The sequence below is a fragment of the Eschscholzia californica genome, unplaced genomic scaffold (genome assembly GCF_041429995.1).
Source record: "Eschscholzia californica isolate CP2 unplaced genomic scaffold, dmEscCali1.0.p SCAF_1, whole genome shotgun sequence".
Taxonomy (NCBI): Eukaryota; Viridiplantae; Streptophyta; class Magnoliopsida; order Ranunculales; family Papaveraceae; genus Eschscholzia; species Eschscholzia californica.
Genome location: NW_028238198.1, coordinates 80,902,027 through 80,920,092, shown reverse-complemented (window position 1 = coordinate 80,920,092; position 18,066 = coordinate 80,902,027). Strand labels below are relative to the sequence as shown.

Genomic DNA, 18,066 nt, shown 5'->3' with positions numbered 1-18,066 from the left:
CATGCAGGAACGAAGGAAAATAGGACTTAATTTCTTTTGACAGTCTGGTCTGTTCTTGGAACTTTGTAACCACAAACGAGAAAGCCAACAAAGGAGAAACTTTGGTAAAACCTAATCACCTAGGGAGGGAGTCGATCCAAGTCGACGACCGCTTAGTTATCATATTAGGAGGAGATAAAAGTTGGCTATCGTCTTTTTTGATGAAGTGGTTTGCGTAATTGGCACTTCGTTTTACAAATTGCAGCCTATCTAATTTAATAACCCTCAACTAGTCAACTTAGAGATGAAATGTCAGTTTTTAATTGTTTTTAAGCACAGCTAATGTGATCTAATTAAGTACAAGGGAAATTTTAAAAGGCCCCCCCCCCCCCCCCCCCCCCGTTTTTGTTAAAAGGCCTCCCCGCTAAAAGCGCCCCTCATTATAACCCATTTGGTTATAGGGCCCCCCTACAAAAGAGCACCTCCTTCGTCAATATTTGACCTAACGGCAAAGTTAACGCCGTTAGGTCAAACTTAACCCAAGACCGGTGATGTTGACCACGCCACATCATCATCTTCTCCGGCATGGTCGCCGGCCGGCCAAACTTCCGGCCGGCGACCTTCAAATTTTTTTTTTTTTTTTTATTCTCTCTCTTCTCTCTCTCTTTCAAAACAAATTTTTTTTTTTTTTTTTTTTTAAACTCTCTCTCTCTCTCTACAGAAGTAGAGAGAGAGAGAGAGCGAACAGATCCAAATGGATCTGTTCGCAGACCCATTAGAGGTCTGCGAACAGACCTTCAAAAGGTCTGTTCGCAGACCTCTAATGGGTCTGCAAACAGACCCTTTGAGGGTCTGTTCAGATCCATTGAAGGTCTGTTCGCAGACCTTCAATGGATCTGCTCTCTCTCTCTCTAGATCTATAGAGAGAGAGTTTAAAAAAAAAAAAAAAATTTGTTTTGAAAGAGAGAGAGAGAGAGAAGAGAGAGAATAAAAAAAAAAAAAAAAAAATTTGAAGGTCGCCGGCCGGAAGTTTGGTTGGCCGGCGACCATGCCGGAGAAGATGATGATGTGGCAGAGAGAGAAAATGAGATGGAGGAGAGAAAATGTGGGTGAAATACACCTTTAAAGGGGGTTTTTTTCACCCATTCAAAGAGGGGGGCCCTTTAACCAAGCTAAGTCAAAGGGTTTTTACTAAGTCAACGAAATCATGGGGAGGCCTTTTAACAAAAACGGGGAGGCCTTTTAAAATCTCCCTTAAGTACAATCTATCCAAAAGAAGGACAACACCTCAATTGGACATGCTGAGAAAAGCCACTGAGCTATATAATATTGATCACTTCGGGTGTAATATTGATCACTTTGGTGTTTAGGATCCTAAATTTTGACAGAAAGCACCAACTTCCTCGTGTGAAAACCCCCAACTCCTGTTTGAGAGTCAGCAAAGAAAATACTAGAGTTTCTGGTAGAACTCGACCTTTTTTCTTAGAGGGAAATCAACCTACAAAACCTTGACATTTGTATCGACAAATTTACCTAGGACGTTATCTAATGGCTTATGGACTCTAAACAACACCTTGTGCTAGACGGGCTACATCTTGGTATTCCGGCAGGCCATGTCTTAGTGTTTTGGGATGTGCGCCTTGAATCTGAGGGTGTGGTGAAGGACTCGGGTTTTATAATTTGTTACTTTGGATCCTTTTTAGAGGATGGATGGACCCCTCGTTATGAAAAATGTAAAAATTCAAAAATATAAACACTCCAAAATCGCCGGAGTTTCCCGGCGACTTCTTTGTCTCTTCTCTCTTCTGTATAGAGAGAGAGAAGGACGAAGAAAGTAGACCGGGTCGGAGTTTATGGTCGCTGAGTTAATGGTGGTGTGAAGGGAAGGAGGAAGAATTTTTTTTATTTCCCCAAAACTTAATACTGTTTGGAAGAAACAAAAGAAAATTATTTCCACCCAAAATTTTGTACCTTTCCCCTGGAAAATTTCCAGTTTCAACAAAACATCGGCCTAAAACTTTTATGTTTTATTTTGTAGAAATCTAATATAACCATACACTGGTTTAGAACTCTTCTCAATTTCATGGTCGTCGGCGACTTCTTTGTCTCTTCTACTTGTGTTTGAATTCTTCAAGCAATTCAAACCTCCTTCATTATGCGTTGGCACACATTTTGGATCTCCGGTTTAGCTTAACAACGATAAATAACTTTGTTTGGTGGAAGATCCTTAAACTCAATTGTCTTTATGGTTTCTTTGCTTTTTCTTTATTCTTTCGTACCCATTATGAAGTTTTCTCTTGTTGGCTTCAAGTTTTGTTTGGCATGTTAACTCTTCGTCTTTCGAACTTGATCATTTTTGTTGTTGGTAACCAATAACTTTTTCTTTTTCTGCTTCGTCTTTGCGTTTGTAGTTTGTGCTTCTCCAGCTATATTTTGTGGTGGGTTGGTGTTTCTGAGATTGGCATTTTAAACGAAGGATGATCTTATTGTGGTACTTCGGTTCACTATGTTTTTGTACAAATTTATCTTCACCCTTGTTGATTACTTTATGAGTAGCAACTTTAGTAGTAACACTAACATAGGCCGCTTATATAACAATGTTAGCCATTTAGTTAAGAGAGTTTGGGCAAGTTGACAGATTTGCATGAACTCCGATTTTGACTTTAGTCAAAACTCTTAGTAGTCTGTAAAAAAACTCTTAGTAGTCTGTAAAACGATGATATCAAAATCAGTAATGGGTAACTAGGTAGTAGCTTTAAACTCTTCTTCATTCTCAAAACCCAAAGTGAAAAAAGAAAATAGAGAGAGAAGAAGGTATATTATTATATACTAGATATAACCCGTGCTGTTTGGATTTGTTATAAGTCACAAAATATTTTAGAAATTTATACATCTCATTAGGTCGTTTATCTAATTGGACATAGTAAATCAACAAAAAGTAATTGACACTTGCCGAAAAATAAAATGTTGTCGAGCCATACAAAAAAATCCAAAAAGCAACATTCTGTCAAAAATAATAATATAAATATAAAACAGTTAAATAACAATTTTAAACATGAATATCTTAAAAAGATGTAAATATTGACAAAATCATCGTCTCCTATGATTTACTGGAATCAATTTCCGACAAAATAAAAAGTTACAATGCTTGCAACACAATTTCTCTATCTATAAAAAATTTCAACTTTCGCTATCACGGTAAAATAAGTCACCTGCTAGAAACTTCTCATCCGACCACAATTCCTTGGCACAAAAACAACATTCCGATAAAATTCCAGATACACCAGCAGCTTTAGGTTTGCAGCTGCCACACCCCGAACCTAAATGAAGAAAGTATCATATTACTAATGACGGGTGAGAGAAGACTTAAACAGTGAATAATTCCGCAGCACCAAAGCACTAAGTCATGTAATCAATTGAAATTCTGCCAAGATTGTTATTGACCCACCCACCTGGTATAGTTGAAGGAATATATAAGCCACTGTAATATAGGTTGATGTATAAACATTTTCACATGATAGGAAGACTTAAATATGATAATGTTCATATGTAACAGAACATATAACTACAATTATGGATAAAATTTGGAAGGGGATAAAACCATAAAACAAGAAAGTACTTACTGTCTTAAACTCCCAAAGGTAGTACTCTCAGTGATAAAGTTAAGGTTCCTATTTCACAGCATCGACCAAGAAGTAAAAAACTTAACGTCTTAAGAAGATGGATTTCATAATAAAGTCTTTCATGATCATTAGGACTCAATCGAAATGATCATAAAGCTTTACTTGATTCCAAGTTATTTCAATCCCTTCAATCTCATCAAAGACTACTTGGCTACATCAAACACACCAACAAAAGATCAACCACCTCTCCTTGTAAACAAATTTAACAAACACTCATTTTCTAAAATCACCAAATCAGCCTATTAATACCTTCAATTTTGCAGAAATTATAATGGGTTCAGGGAGAATTTTATACATTGCGACTCCATGCCAAGGATTTCACAATACTGCAACAAAATTGTGACAAAAAAAATGTGAGAAATTAAGGAACCAAAATTAAGACCCTACACAAACAAAGCGGGGGGAAGCCTGAAATAACTAAACTTCAAGTACGAATAACACAAAACTGCTTCAAAGTTTCAATGTTAGAAATCATTATCACAATTCACGGTCATCAAAAAGAATCAGATCTTAATATATTATGACTCTAATTTTTGGTAGTTGCTTCATTAAAATGGTTAAGTCATACCAAATTACTTCTTTGACAAACAAGAACATCACCTTAATTAACTGTATTCGAGAACCAAACCATGAAGATAAATTATTGTGATATAAGAGGGGTTCTCGAACATAGGCATCAAGTCAGAAACTCATATGTCAATATTAACTTCGGAAGCACATAAATTAAGTAAACGAAAAACTGCCTCAAATTATTTATGTATTAAATCATGTTTAACAACCTCCGTCATTAACTTAATTATAGGCCAACTTGTAATCACCATTACTGATTATAGCCCCAATGTTGTTGGTATTTGGTACTGTAATGTGTGAACCTTCATCCGATTAAGACCCAAGTGAAGATGACCCAAAAAAACTATTTTGTTTACAAATAATAAGGCATTTAAACTATCAAAACTCAAGCAAGATAAAAAAACAAAGCTACTTCCTCCAAACAAATCAAGAAATAGAGTCTACCACAATAAGTCGCAACACCAACAAATAATTTCTGAAAGTAGAATGTTAATTTGGATACAGAACCCTACCACAAAATACATTAAGCACTACCAAACAGCTCAATATGTCATTAACTTCTTGACAATTTTATCAACACAAACAAACCAATATGATGGATAAATTAACCAGAACGAAGTTCAGATCCACTACCAAAAGGGAAAAAAGACCTATGTACCATATGATGGATAAAGTCGGAGACGAAGTTATACCCTTTTTATGCAGTTTAGTTGTAAAATCAACATTACATACATTCCAAGAAGCGACATCCTTGGGTGTGAGTGCTTCATTCATATAATCTCACCAAATAGATTGATGTCTTATACGAACATCAGGGAACCTGAAACAAAGAAAAAAAATTAGATCTCTCACCTTCAAATTCATGTAAATGGAGTATATAATTCATACATAATCATGTAAATGGAGAATACAATTACTTAATCAAAAGAAAACATATTAGAAGAAAACATATCAAATTGAAAATATATGAATCGAAATGATCAAAATACGAAAAAGAAATTGTAAAATCCTGAATCTGTACCGGGAAAATGGAAGAAAGAATTCTTCTTCGGTTGTTTCTAACTGAAGAGGAAGGGTTTGTAAAGTCTTCTCATGGGTCTTCTTCTGCAAAAATCAAGAGAGGGAGAAAAGTATTAATGAAAACCCTAAAAACCCAAATTTATGTCTGGAGTTTACCGTTTTCTTCACTGCGGCCATTTTGCAACCCAATCATAGGGAAAAAAAGAAAAATTGAATTGAAGCAGATCTGGTAGAACTTACAGGTGAGTAGTTTCTGAAAAGATGATCAACCCTCTTAGGTTCAAATCCTTTTCTCTTCTCGGTCATATTCAATGGCCTCCTTCCTTCCGATTAAGACCCAAGTGAAGATGACTACGACTTTCCTTCTAAACTCCAATGGACCTGCCACCTCCAATTAGAAAATAACCCAAAAAAAAACTATTTTGTTTACAAATAAGAAGGCATTTAAACTATCAAAACTCAAGCAAGATAAAAAAAACCAAAGCTACTTCCTCCAAACAAATCAAGAAATAGAGTCTACCACAATAAGACTCAACATCAACAAATAAATTCTGAAAATAGTATTAGAGAAATCACATTAGAAACCACATCATATTATAAACCACATCATATTACAGAACTCACATCACATTAGAAACCACATGATATTATAAACATAAAATCTGTACAAATTTCAGTTTCATAAACCACATCATATTAGATAAATCAATTGGACGCCCCCTTTAGGATCAAACTATGACCTCATGAAATAAAAATTTAGAAGAAACTTCAATTCCAAAAGTCTATGAAAATCCATGAAATATAAAAAGTCATACCTGAAAGATGGGAGTGGTCAATAATTCTACGAAAACCTCGATTAGGGTTCTTAAATGGCGATTGGGGTTCTCTGAAGGGGGTCCAATTGATGAGAAAGAAAGAGAGAGGGCAATGAAGGTAAACAGTGGGAAGGAAGAAAAAGAAACGGTAGTGATGGTTTCAATCTTTTGGTTTTACAGATTTAATGAGGGGCTCCATTGATGAGAAAGCAGAAAGAGCAATGAAGATGGCGATGGTGGAGAGGTGAAACGGTTGACCTGATAATGACCGAATTACAAAACATTGTGTTTTGTTATATAGATAGGCTGGAATGGGAATGAATTGAAGGGACCCCCCAAGCTTTCAACTTGTTGTTGTTCAGTCGGAATTAAAAAGATGGAGATGCGGGGTATCGATCCCCGTACCTCTCGCATGCTAAGCGAGCGCTCTACCATCTGAGCTACATCCCCAATCATGTCCTGATCTCTATGAGTAATCTAGAACCTTAGATATCATAAAAGGTATTGCCAAAGTTCACCATTTTGGAACCCAACTGTGCATATTTTTTACATGCAGAATGATCCTAGTCTGAAGAATCCTTGTTATGGAAACTGAAGTGTGCACTTCTTCAGTAATAGTTTAGACCTAGTTGGGTATCAGTATCACTTTCGGCATAGAAGTAGGCCATAGCCCCAAAATACAAGTATCGTCCTACTAGGTAAAAGTGCAAAAGGTTCACCAAAAGGAAATTTTGCGAAAGAGATCCATAAAGTATAAATTTACCTTCTTTCCACTCTCTACTTCCTCAACTTTGGCACCAACAAACAAAACATGTAACAGAAGTATTAGGTAGTGCTCAAATTTAACAGCTGATTTGGGAGAAACATGTGACGACAACTTAAGTTGGTTCAAATTCACAAGAAGATAAATGTAAAAGCTTGACAATAGATCTAAGGTGAGCTAATTAGTTAGGTTTCATAAGCGGGTAAAAGAAACATGTGACGACAACTTAAGGTGAATGAAAGAGTTGTCCAAACAAGTCTTTTTTCGATGTGAGATATATTGATATGATTAGAAAGTAAGTTACTTTTTCGATTAAGTAATAGCACGCCAACATGACTCTATCTCTGAGATGGATGGGGCAAAGAAATCAGAATATGGAGGATAGATGAAAAAGACTAGGATGAATATCACAAAAAAAGAAATTAAAAAAGATGGAGATGCGGGGTATCGATCCCCGTACCTCTCGCATGCTAAGCGAGCGCTCTACCATCTGAGCTACATCCCCATTCATCTCTTTAAATCTAGGATTAACCTATATGATCTAGTCTAACCCCTTGCTATGAAAAACTAAATGGGTACTTTATCATTAAACGTTTAGACCTAGTTGGGTATTGGGCATAGAAGTAGAAGTAGGCCATAACCCCAAACTAAAGAGACTTTGATGTGTATAAGTCCTAAACCTAGACTTCACTTTCTTTCATACAACTTAAGAAAGATGGTCAAGAGTTTGGGAATTATCGGTTTAGGCTCCTAAAGAAGTATATTGACCAAAAAAGAAAAAGAGATGGATGATATCCTCCCCCCCCCCCCCCCCCCCCCCCCCCTCCCTCTAGTTTCCTTTGACCAGATTTCTCTCTATCTCTCTCTGATTCGACCTCTCCCTCTCCTCTTTCAGCAGTACGCCACTAACATATGAAACCCCATCGCTAACAATCGTTCTTTTTCTCATTTTTCCTAAGGTGGGTTTGACAAAAGACGCGATCCAAGTCAAGAGAATTGGGATTGGGTTGGTAAAAGTAGGTTAATCTCCCTAATACATATGCAAATAATTGCTGAACAAAAAAAACCATTATTAGAGCGAAGAGGTTATATATATTAAAGAGTGTCTTAATAGATCACTTGCAGGAAGTTCATGGACAAATATCTCAATTGCTACCTTTCAAATCTCATGTCTCTCTCTCTCTGAAAAATAAGAGCAAACCCAGAAAAAACATATCCTAGTTTTACTCGACTACAGCCAACAAGTCGCTTGCTCGACAAAAGCAGTGCTTAGCATTTGTTCCTAAGTCAACCTGTACAAAACGTGAACAAAATGTCAAGAACTGGATCAAACCTTAGGAAGAAAGAAAGAAAGAGAATTAAAAGCAACAAAGAAAAGGTAAACTTCTAAGTCTTAATTAATATGAAGTCCATAAGAAAGGTATTGCCAATGTTCTCCATTTCGGAACCCAACTGTGCATATTTTTTTGGCCGGCGCTTTGGGGAAACAAGAAAGCTTCCAAGCAATTAACAAGACAGAAGCGTGCTCTTTTTCAGTAAATATATATGCACTGGCTTTTTAGCATAAGTTATTGGAATAACTGGGTCATAACTTTCGACCTTGTTGGGTATCACTTCGGGCATAGAAGTAGGCCAGAGCCCCAAAGAAAAGAGATTTTGCTGATTATTGATGTTATTAGTAGTATGTCGTGTATGTCCTAAACCTAAACTTCACAATTTTTCATACAGCTTACGAAAGATCATCGGGTTATGAGGAAAGAGTGGACAATGAGAGCCATTCAGAGCAGAATATACAAGTTACAATTGTACACTACAAAAGTTTACCTCGTATGCATTAATATCCGAGAACAAAACCTGCACAAAGATGCATTGCCACCATTAGTAACATGAAACGGTGGATCGCTAACCAAAAAAAGGAGCGTGAAGCATAGAATCGTCGCTTACAAGTTAAAAGAAGATAAAGAAAGAAAAAACAAAAGGAACAAAATTTTGCAAAATGAATGGACTCGGTTGGAATTTCCTGAATTTCATTCTCAAATGCCAATGAACTACTTTTTGTACAAAAGTATTCCTTAACCAGATGGGATCGACTCCCAGTTGTCTTATTTTAATTCTTTCACTGGAGGAAAGCAGTAACTATATTAAGAAACAGCTACCAAAATGCATTAACTAATAGTACAAATATTTAGATCTAAAAGTAATTACAAATACAAGTATCATCCTTCTAGGTAAAACTGCAAAAGGTGCACTAGAAAGAAATTACCGAAAGAGATCCATAAAGTATAAACATACCTTCTTTCCACTCTCTACTTCCTCAACTTCGGCACCAACAGATAAAATCTGTAACACAAGTATAGTGCTATCAGCAGTGAGTAACAGATTTTGAGTCAAGCTACTGTTTTTCCTGTTGCAAAACTATGTAAATAAAGAGTTTGCGTACCTCCCCCATCAGGTAGCGTTCGAATTTAACAGCTGATTTGGGCAATAACACTCCTCCAGCAGATTTCTGTTCCCTCACAATATACTTTTAGTTAGTTCAAATTTACAAGAAGGAAATTTTAAAAAGCTTCACAATAGATCTAAGGTGAACTAATTAGTTAGAAGTTTCAAACGTTGGTAAAAGAGACGTGTAACCACTGCTTAAGGTCAATGAAAGAGTTGTCTCTACAAGTCTTTTTCGAGACCTTCGTCCACATTTTTCTTTCAATATACAATGTGAGATATATTGATATGCCTAGCAGTTGAGTTACTTTAAGTAATAGCACGGTGATATGAATATCCATTGCTACCAACGTTCTTCAGTTGTGTACTACTTGAGACACATAGCACATACAATGCAATACACATCTTGATATAAATAGAGCAACATATTACAGTGATTTATGTAATTGGGTAAAAGTTTCCCGTCAAACATCATGCGAAGAGCAAAACTCCACTTAATAACTTAGAAGATAAAAAATTTATGGCGATAATCAAACACAAGGTAAAACACCACTTAATAACTTAGAAGATAAAAAATTTATGGCGATAATCAAACACAAGGTAAAAAACCACTTAATAACTTAGGTTAAAGAACGTTTTTATCCTTCTCCCAGTACCTCACTTCACATCCTGCTATCCTACCCCGTAAGCATTTGAACAAAACCCTCACTACATTAGTTTATACAGAAAAGAAGGAAATAACTTCTACCCTCTAAGACTAGACCTTGTTACATTAGTTAACTTAAACGAACACCCCGGCCGGCCTGCTAATATTTTAGCTTCTCCTCGAAATACAGAAAAAACTTATGGAGAGGACTTTTAAGGAGACTACTGATTCCAAAATTCCACCTTTGTAAAGAGACTACTGTAACCCTAGAAGCTATAGTGTTGGGACAATAACAACTTGAAGAATCAAATAAATGAACTTGACAACTATTACTGCTAACCAAGTAATCAGAAACTAGGTTAGCTAAGAACAAAAAGGGTTCAATAAAAAGAAAAAGATACCTGAGGCAATTCCTCAAGACGAATTAGAACTCTATCACTTTGTGGGACAACCTGAAAATCACAAAAGAAAGAAAACCCCCCCCCGTGAAAATTTATGAATCTAAAGGGTAAGAAATTCAAAACCCAAAAATATAAATTTAGGGGATAATAATGAATAACCTTTGTGGGTTCCCATTTCTTACTAATGGCATTGATTCTCAAAGTGTTACTTCTTAATCCTGTTAAAAACCCACATACAAATAATGTAAGAAAACACAAAATGGAATTCATGGAAAGAGATTGTTGAAGATTTACAAACCTGGAAGTCTCTGGTTAGAGAAATGGGGAAGGTTTAGTTTGTGGGTAGAGAAAGGTTTTGAGATTGTGATGAAAGAGGAAGCCATTAATAGATAAGGGAGAGAGAAAAGAAATGAGCTTGAGCTGATGGAGCTTGTTTTAGTTGAGGAACAAAACCCTCAGAAATGAGTTTTATCGAGAGTTTTTTTTGGTTCTGGTTCTGGAATAGATTTTTTTTAGTTCCGGTTCTATTCAGTTAGAACATTTGAAGGGTTTAAAGAGCATGTTATCACATTTTTATGTTTTTTTTTTTTGGCATGTACAATTAAACAAAAATGATAAGATGTCCGAAAAAGTGAGACAAGTCTATGTCGGAACCAGACGGTGGACATTTCGGATTCTACCGACTTTTATCTTTCTTGAATAGTGGATTGAAATCGGGTTGTTCATGTCAGGTTCTAGAGTGGGTTGAATTTAGGTTGTCCACACCGAATTCCAACCTACGTTCGTCCCACTGTACACGAGTAACTAGCATGGGTCATGATGCATCACAAGGGTTGTTCACTCAAGTTGGATTTGATGAGACCCTTCACAGGATGAATCTTCTCTGACCCACTTTGATGTGCCAAACCACAATTTGAGCCTTTCCTGACTTTTCACAGGGACTGATGAATACTCTCTCTACCCTCAGCCATTTGCCCATTATAGCACACAGCCAGGAAGCTTTCAGCCTCCCCAGCAGCAACAACCCCAGTCCCCAGCAAGGCCAGGTCCAGCAACAATTTGGGGTTCTATCTGAGTGATCTCTGTGGATTTTTGTGATATTGTTCCTCCCACTGATGAAAACATTGAGTAATATATACATGTTGTATAATGAATGAAAAAATTGTTTTACATATTTGTGCTGAACAACGCAATGGCATGGCCAACTAAACAAAAATGATAAGATGCCAGAAAAAGTGGGACAAATCTAAGTCGGAGTCCGACAATGGACATTCTGGATTCAACCCATTTTTATCTTGCGAAAAAATTGTCATTTTATCTTTCAAAAATATTGGGTTGAATTCTAGTCGTTCATGTCAGGTTCCAAAGGGGGTTGAATCCATGCCGTCCACGCCGAACTCCAACTTACATTCGTCCTACTATTTCGGGCAAATTACCATTTTCGTTTCGTTGAACATGGCACTGTGAAGCTGCCTACGTACCCCAAAATAAGGGATCAAGCATCACGTAGTTCTGTATCCACTTATCTAATTACATCACCACAAGTATCTTAACTACGTAAAAAAGAAAATCAAATGACAGACTTTCAGCAACAATGCCCTTCTTCTTTTTCAAATGCAAGAGGTACGTCTTCAAATGCCCAATCTCTACTAATGATTTGAATTCTTCAAGCAATTCGAACCTCCTTCATTATCCGTTGACGCACATTTTGGATCTCCGGTTTGGCTTGACAACGATTAGCAACTGTGCTTTGCGGAAGATCTTTAAGCTCAATTATCTTTATTGTTCTTTGCTTTTTCTTTATTCTTTCATACCCATCATGTAATTTTCTCTTGGTGCCTTCGAGTTTTGCTTGGCATGTAAATTCTTCGTCTTTTCCAACTTGATCATTTTTGTTCTTGGTAACCAATAAGTTTTCCTTTTTCTGCTCCATCTTTGCTTTTGTAGTTTGTGCTTCTGCATCTATATTTTGTGGTGGTTGGTGTTTCTGAGATTCGCATTTTATACGAAGGGTGATCTTATTGTGGTACTTCGACACATTATCTTTTTGTACAAATTTATCTTCACCCTTGTTGATTACTTTCTGAGTAGCAATTTTAGTAACATCTTCTTCTTTGGGCCTCTCATATAACACTGCTAGCCATTTAGTTAAGAGAGTTTCGGCAAGTTGACGGATTTGCATGGACTCGGAATTTGACTTGATTTGAGTAACAACACTTCCAATATTAGTAGTCTGTAAAAATATTATACCAAAATCAGTAATTGGTAATGTAAAAACAGAAGGGTTTAAGTCAAAAGTACTCTTAGTCCCTAACAACCCATAAACCCAATAATAGTGAACCTATTCTAACTCTTGACTTTTAAACAACAACATAAACAACATGATAACCTGATTTTTAAATAAACTATTGATGATCTAATAAGATAATAACTTGATAATAAAAGAGGGAGAATAAGGTATATATGTGCATACTCGAATAGTGTGGGCTGGGATGCGAATGAATTGAAGGGACCGAAGAGCTTTCAACATATCGAATTCCGAGTTGGAATTGCAGAGAATGTGTTTCACATTCCAAACTTGAGAGGTAACCATCATCTTATTCTCCACCATTAATTATTCTTCTTCTCTGTTTCTTCTTGTTTTTCGAAATGAGATTGATGAAATTCATTCAGTTGACTGCCCTACTTATAAGAAGGAGGATTTAAGTTTCTAAATTGGTGTTTAGTCGGCTGATCATGTAACTAACTAGTTAATTGAAAAAGCTAAGAAATGCTATCTGATATTGACTTTCTAAATTGTTTTAGTAGTAAGTCTTCTTTAACTACTAAAAATAGAAAGTCTGTCAGAGAGAATTGCGGCCAAAAGTTTTAGAAGTTTATCAGTGTTTGGAGCTCAAATTCTGGTTACCAGGGCAATTTGACATAATGGTAGTTAGAGTGGGAAAAAAGTCCACCGCCCCGAACCTGTCACGGGTACCTGTGATTTAAGGTGTTAGCCGATGCCCGTTGTCCGTTTCGGATACAACCTGCCCGTCCAAGAAGAAGCAATGGGCAGGTAATGGCGGACTAAGAGTGACGTTTTGCCTCCGGGCTAGCCGAATATTTTGGTGCTCATCATGTTTGATTGCCCGTACCCGCCCGACCCTACTCTTGTTTTGCCCACGGGCGACCCCTTGTCCCGATTCTCAGCTCTAATCGTAATCGAAGTGATTCACGTACTAATTGAGCTGTAAAATTCTTTCATGATGGCCAAACCAAATATTTCGGATGCCTCAAACGGAAAAAAAAAATGGGGCACATAAATATTTCGAACCTGCATACAAAATTCAAAAAGTAGAGACCCTTTCATTTTGTTGGGCCTAAAGCGACCGTTTTTTTTTTTTTGTTGAAATTCTAAAGCGACCGTTTGGTGGCTTTGCACCCGGACCGCCAAATAATCATACTTTATGTGAAAGGACTTTGGCTAGACAAACTGTCAGGATTTGTACAAGTCGTTTTTCTTTTCCGAAGTTTGGAATATTTTTATCTCAAACAGAATGACCATGGAAGGAGGTAGGAAAAAAACAACATTTTGTATATAAATCTCACTTTGATTTTCTATTACATCTGATACAATTGGTGGAAAATAGAACTTTACATGGCATGTATAAAGAGAAAACATATCATGCTTCATACTGATTTGTACATTTTAACCGAAAGAATACCAAAACTGAAACTTAGAGATCAAAAAATTGACACACTCTAATCTTCATCTTATGTGAAATTTTGTCAGAGATAACGGGCTGTATATATCTGTCGTCTTCCTCTTCTTTGGTGGTTCGAAGACATTCCAGAACCGAAGAGCCTCGTCTGCTCCAGATGATACCACAGCGGACCCATCAGGATTCTGCATTAACGAATAAAAGAAGTAATAGTTAGTATTCCTGTAAGCATATATATTTTTTCATTTCATTTCTATTACTTCATAAATTATGAAGAAAACAAAAGAAATTGGTACTTTTTGTGAAGTTCTTACCTGGGAAAGGCCGAGAATATCACCTTCGTGGCCCTTTAGATCAGCTATTTTTGACATGGAAGGGTATCTCCAAAGGGAGAGCTGGTTGCTTGGGCCGCCATGACTGCTCAAGATCTCCCTATCATGTTCGTTCCACTCTAGTCCAGAAACGGCAGATTCAGTGTTTATACTTTTAGTGCACTTCCCATTTTGTGAGTTCCAAATCTTAATACAACAATCTTCAGCACCACCGCCAGAGACCAGGATATCAGATTGATACGGGCACCAAGCAATGGCCTTGACAACATCAGAATGTTCGGTCAACCGTTTCAAGCTTCTCGATGATGATCCCATGCTAGTAGCTTCCCATATGCAAATGGTACCGTCGTTTCCACTACTTGCTAATTGATTACCTCTATTTGACCATTTCAAACCACATACTTCATCAGTATGTGCTCGTAGACGAGAAGCCATGCTGTTCTTCATTCTCACTGCATAAAATTAGTCATTTTGTTATCAGCTTTATTAACCATCTTACATCTATAAAGAATCACAAGAAAATGCAGGTAAATGACATACCATCGTGATTAATGATTGATTTATCCTTGCTCCCTGAAGTTAGTGTGTGGCCTTTCCAAGCAAGGCATCCCACCCTTTTATTATGTCCTTGTAAGCTTCTCACCTGACGAAACAGATAACAGAAATAAGATTAGATATGCAAAAAAACCAAGACCAAAAGCTGGAAATCGAGATTTGATTTAGTGTTTCGGACGAAAATTGCATTGTCTTCTATAGTTACTTAAGCTTGTATATAGTCTCGAAACAATACAAAGTTCCCGCACACTTAAATACTTGACAATTCAAGACCAAGCTCAAAAGTCGAGAAACGGAAATATGAAAAGGGAAAGAAGAAGTGAGAGAGAGAATAATACCATTTGCATCGTTTCTGCATCCCAAATTTGAAGTTGTGAAGAGGATAATCCAACTGCAACCTTTGTAGCGCTCTCGGACCAGATTACACTTGTAAGGTAATCATAATCATGATCCGCTTCCATTAGTATTTCATTGCTTTTATCATTAACATTCAACATATACAGCTCCGAGTCCAAGGCAACAACAAGCATATTGTTTGATCCCCAGTCAGTCAGATTCAGGTTGAAGTCATCATTGATTCCCGGTGCATCCAAAACCCGGTAAGCTGACTGAAACATCCAAAAAGTATGAATCAATTAGAAACTAGAGCTTCAAGGATATGATAAAATCTAGAGGAAACAAATAACAGATCAATGGGTATAGCTAAACTTATGAAACAAATCGAAGAGATCAAATAACCAACAATATAAATTAACAGAGATTTTGACAAGGAACAAATATGGAAGATTGAAAAAGGGTCCTCATTTATACTGTAGACTTGTAGAGTGAACAAAAGAGTATAACAGATCATTGGAAAAAAACCCAAAATCAGTTTACTTTGTGCCCTAGTTTCAGAAAACTTGACTTCTAGAAGTGGAAGTATTATCAACTTTCAAGAAGTTAAATGTAACTATTTTCTACCTACCCAGAACTGAAAAACATCAAAAAGTGGGAAATTTCCCCTCAAATTTCAAGAAAGCAAATGTCTCCCACCATTCCTCCACTTTTGCCCTAATTTTCTTCAGATAAAGAAAAAATGGAAAGAAGAAAATCAAGAAAAGGGTTTCAGAATTTACCTTGGACAAACTACGGGGTGGGTTGATGTTCTTTATATTCTCAGTTTCATATATTTGATCATTGAAGTCGATAGGATGAAACACTGATCTATCAGAAACCTTCTTCCCTCCTCTGAAAACCAACATCTTGAATGGCCGTCCTTCTGAATCTGTATTCATAGCATTATCTATTCTTTTCCGATACGCCTCCTAATTAGATTAAACAAACAAGTACCAATTTCAAAATTAGGGTTTTCTGATCGACGAACAAAAAAAGGAAATTTGATTCAAAATTAGGGTTTTCTGAGCGAGAGAGAGGAATTAGAAAGTAACTTACACTAAAATTTGACGAAGCAGACGATTTGGGTTTCAGCGAGGGTTTCATTGGACTCATAAATCCGATGCAACGATCAATATCCATGAAACTTCTATTTGGTATGAACCGATCTCCCTGTAAAAAATTACCCGCCAAATTTCAAAATCAGATAAATTGGAAACCCTAATTTTCATTACCATCAAAGCTTGAAAATCAAGCTAAATAACAAAGAAAACATATCAGAAAGAAAGATTGAAGGAGAACATACCGGAATATTATTAGTTCTTGACATTGATGATGATGATTATTTTTGTCAGGAACTCACGTTTCAAACTTCTTCAGTTGTTTCTAATTTTACTTGAAGAAGAAGTGATCAAGAAGATTATATTTGTTCAGAGTGAAGTTTTGCTTTTATACCGTTCTCAAAATAGAAAGTCGGTGAGTGAGATTCCCGCCAAAATTCAAAATTTGAAAAGTTACTGTTAGATTGTTTCTGGAGCCGTCGGATGTTGTGCTAATTTATCAAGTCGCAAATCGGCCCGTTAAAAAGTATATCAGTACTAAAAAGAAAAGACCTGTATTATAAAAAGTTTAGGGTTATTTTCCATATGGCCCCCTACTTTGTGACCAGCTTCCCGCCTGGCCCCCCACTTTACGAAAAATACCCATATGGCCCCCTTCCGTTATAACACCGTCACTCTCTCTCCTCCATCTCTTTTTCTCTCTCTGCCATGTCACGCCACATCATCTGTTACGCCACCTCATCACCTTCTCCGGCAAAGGTCGCCGGCCGGCGACCTTCAAACTTTAAAAAAAAAAAAAGTTTTTTTTTCTCTCTCCTCTCTCTCTCACTAAATTTTTCTTTCCCCTCTCTTTAGAGAGGATTGATCCGTCTTGAACGGATCTGTTCAAGGTCCGAACAGACCTTGAACGGATCAATCCTCTCTCTCTCTCTCTAGATCTAGAGAGAGAGAGGGGAAAGAAAAAAAAAAAAAGGAAAATTTTAGTGAGAGAGAGGAGAGAGAAATTTTTTTTTTTTTTTTTTAGTCTGAAGGTCGCCGGCCGGAAATTTGGCCGGTCGGCGACCTTTGCCTGAGAAGGTGATGAGGTGGCGTAACAGATGATGTGGCGTGACATGGTAGAGAGAGAAAAAGAGATGGAGGAGAGAGAGTGACGGTGTTATAACGGAAGGGGGCCATATGGGTATTTTTCGTAAAATGAGGGGCCAGGCGGGAAGCTGGTCACAAAGTAGGGGGCCATATGGGAAATAACCCAAAAGTTTAATTCCAATTTAGCTACCAAATATGACCAATTGGAAATTTTAGGTCATATGTTGTCCCTATTTCAGTTAGGTCCCCAAACAATATTGTTTCGGTCTTTATTAGTCTACTATTGACAATCGATCTTTTTTTTTTCGTACGGCTATTTAAAAAAAAAACTAGTTTCCTCTATATTTACTTTATTTCCTACTCGTCGAGCTAGGTCAGTGTTACCAGAAAGGTTATTGACAACGATCAGCCTGCTACTCACTGGACCTTCAACTAAATAAATAAATTCATCCTCTCTTCTTCCCTCTACCACATCATAATTCTCATTCTCTCTGCACATCTCTCTTTTTTTAAAGCTTTTCTGGGATTGGGATTGGAATTGGTGAGAGAGTATACACTTTCAAATTTCATGTGAACGAAAATATATGGGAAGCTTTTCATTTTAAAACTCACCTCTTTTTGCGTTAACACCCTTCTATCT

General features: G+C 36.8%; 2 protein-coding genes, 1 long non-coding RNA gene and 2 other non-coding genes across 7 annotated transcripts; all 5 read right to left on the bottom strand.

Moving 5' to 3' along the window:
- Positions 1-2,959: 2,959 nt before the first annotated feature.
- Positions 2,960-6,320, bottom strand: LOC147569779 (uncharacterized). Of its 3 annotated transcripts, none has more exons than XR_015238819.1 (6): positions 6,068-6,320; positions 5,493-5,633; positions 5,254-5,336; positions 4,925-5,052; positions 3,603-3,988; positions 2,960-3,299 (listed from the first exon to the last, which is right to left on the bottom strand). It is a non-coding gene; the product is annotated as an uncharacterized LOC147569779 (long non-coding RNA). The 3 variants fall into 3 exon arrangements; XR_015238820.1 differs by lacking the exon at positions 2,960-3,299 and adding an exon at positions 3,314-3,431; XR_015238816.1 differs by lacking the exon at positions 2,960-3,299 and having other exon boundaries at positions 3,314-3,988.
- Positions 6,321-6,444: 124 nt separating this feature from the next.
- Positions 6,445-6,517, bottom strand: TRNAA-AGC (transfer RNA alanine (anticodon AGC)). The gene has a single exon. It is a non-coding gene; the product is annotated as a tRNA-Ala (tRNA).
- Positions 6,518-7,262: 745 nt separating this feature from the next.
- Positions 7,263-7,335, bottom strand: TRNAA-AGC (transfer RNA alanine (anticodon AGC)). Its single transcript has one exon. It is a non-coding gene; the product is annotated as a tRNA-Ala (tRNA).
- Positions 7,336-7,902: 567 nt separating this feature from the next.
- Positions 7,903-11,113, bottom strand: LOC147569776 (GroES-like family protein). Its single transcript, XM_086656289.1, has 7 exons — positions 10,618-11,113; positions 10,479-10,537; positions 10,320-10,370; positions 9,271-9,336; positions 9,123-9,170; positions 8,655-8,684; positions 7,903-8,122 (listed from the first exon to the last, which is right to left on the bottom strand). Exons 1-7 carry the CDS (start codon positions 10,700-10,702, stop codon positions 8,054-8,056), a joined length of 408 nt encoding a protein of 135 aa, XP_086512415.1. The 5' UTR covers positions 10,703-11,113; the 3' UTR covers positions 7,903-8,053.
- A 2,759-nt stretch (positions 11,114-13,872) lies between these two features.
- Positions 13,873-16,703, bottom strand: LOC147569775 (cell division cycle 20.2, cofactor of APC complex-like). The gene is made up of 7 exons (XM_086672330.1): positions 16,586-16,703; positions 16,339-16,452; positions 16,023-16,211; positions 15,246-15,515; positions 14,893-14,995; positions 14,335-14,804; positions 13,873-14,205 (listed from the first exon to the last, which is right to left on the bottom strand). The coding sequence occupies exons 1-7, from the start codon at positions 16,607-16,609 to the stop codon at positions 14,068-14,070; spliced, it is 1,308 nt and encodes a 435-aa protein (XP_086528456.1). The 5' UTR covers positions 16,610-16,703; the 3' UTR covers positions 13,873-14,067.
- Positions 16,704-18,066: the final 1,363 nt, after the last annotated feature.

What these genes read in the sequence shown, in the direction of transcription:
- LOC147569776 (XM_086656289.1), bottom strand. Translation starts at nt 10,702, where the DNA reads ATGGCTTCCTCTTTCATCACAATCTCAAAACCTTTCTCTACCCACAAA. An exon ending in AACGCTACCTGATGGGGGAG is followed by an intron (nt 9,171 to 9,270) that starts GTACGCAAACTC and finishes CTTGTGTTACAG; the next exon opens with ATTTTATCTGTTGGTGCCGA. An exon ending in CGGATATTAATGCATACGAG is followed by an intron (nt 8,123 to 8,654) that starts GTAAACTTTTGT and finishes CGTTTTGTACAG; the next exon opens with GTTGACTTAGGAACAAATGC.
- LOC147569775 (XM_086672330.1), bottom strand. Translation starts at nt 16,609, where the DNA reads ATGTCAAGAACTAATAATATTCCG. An exon ending in CTGCTTCGTCAAATTTTAGT is followed by an intron (nt 16,212 to 16,338) that starts GTAAGTTACTTT and finishes TAATCTAATTAG; the next exon opens with GAGGCGTATCGGAAAAGAAT. An exon ending in ATATTCTCGGCCTTTCCCAG is followed by an intron (nt 14,206 to 14,334) that starts GTAAGAACTTCA and finishes TCGTTAATGCAG; the next exon opens with AATCCTGATGGGTCCGCTGT.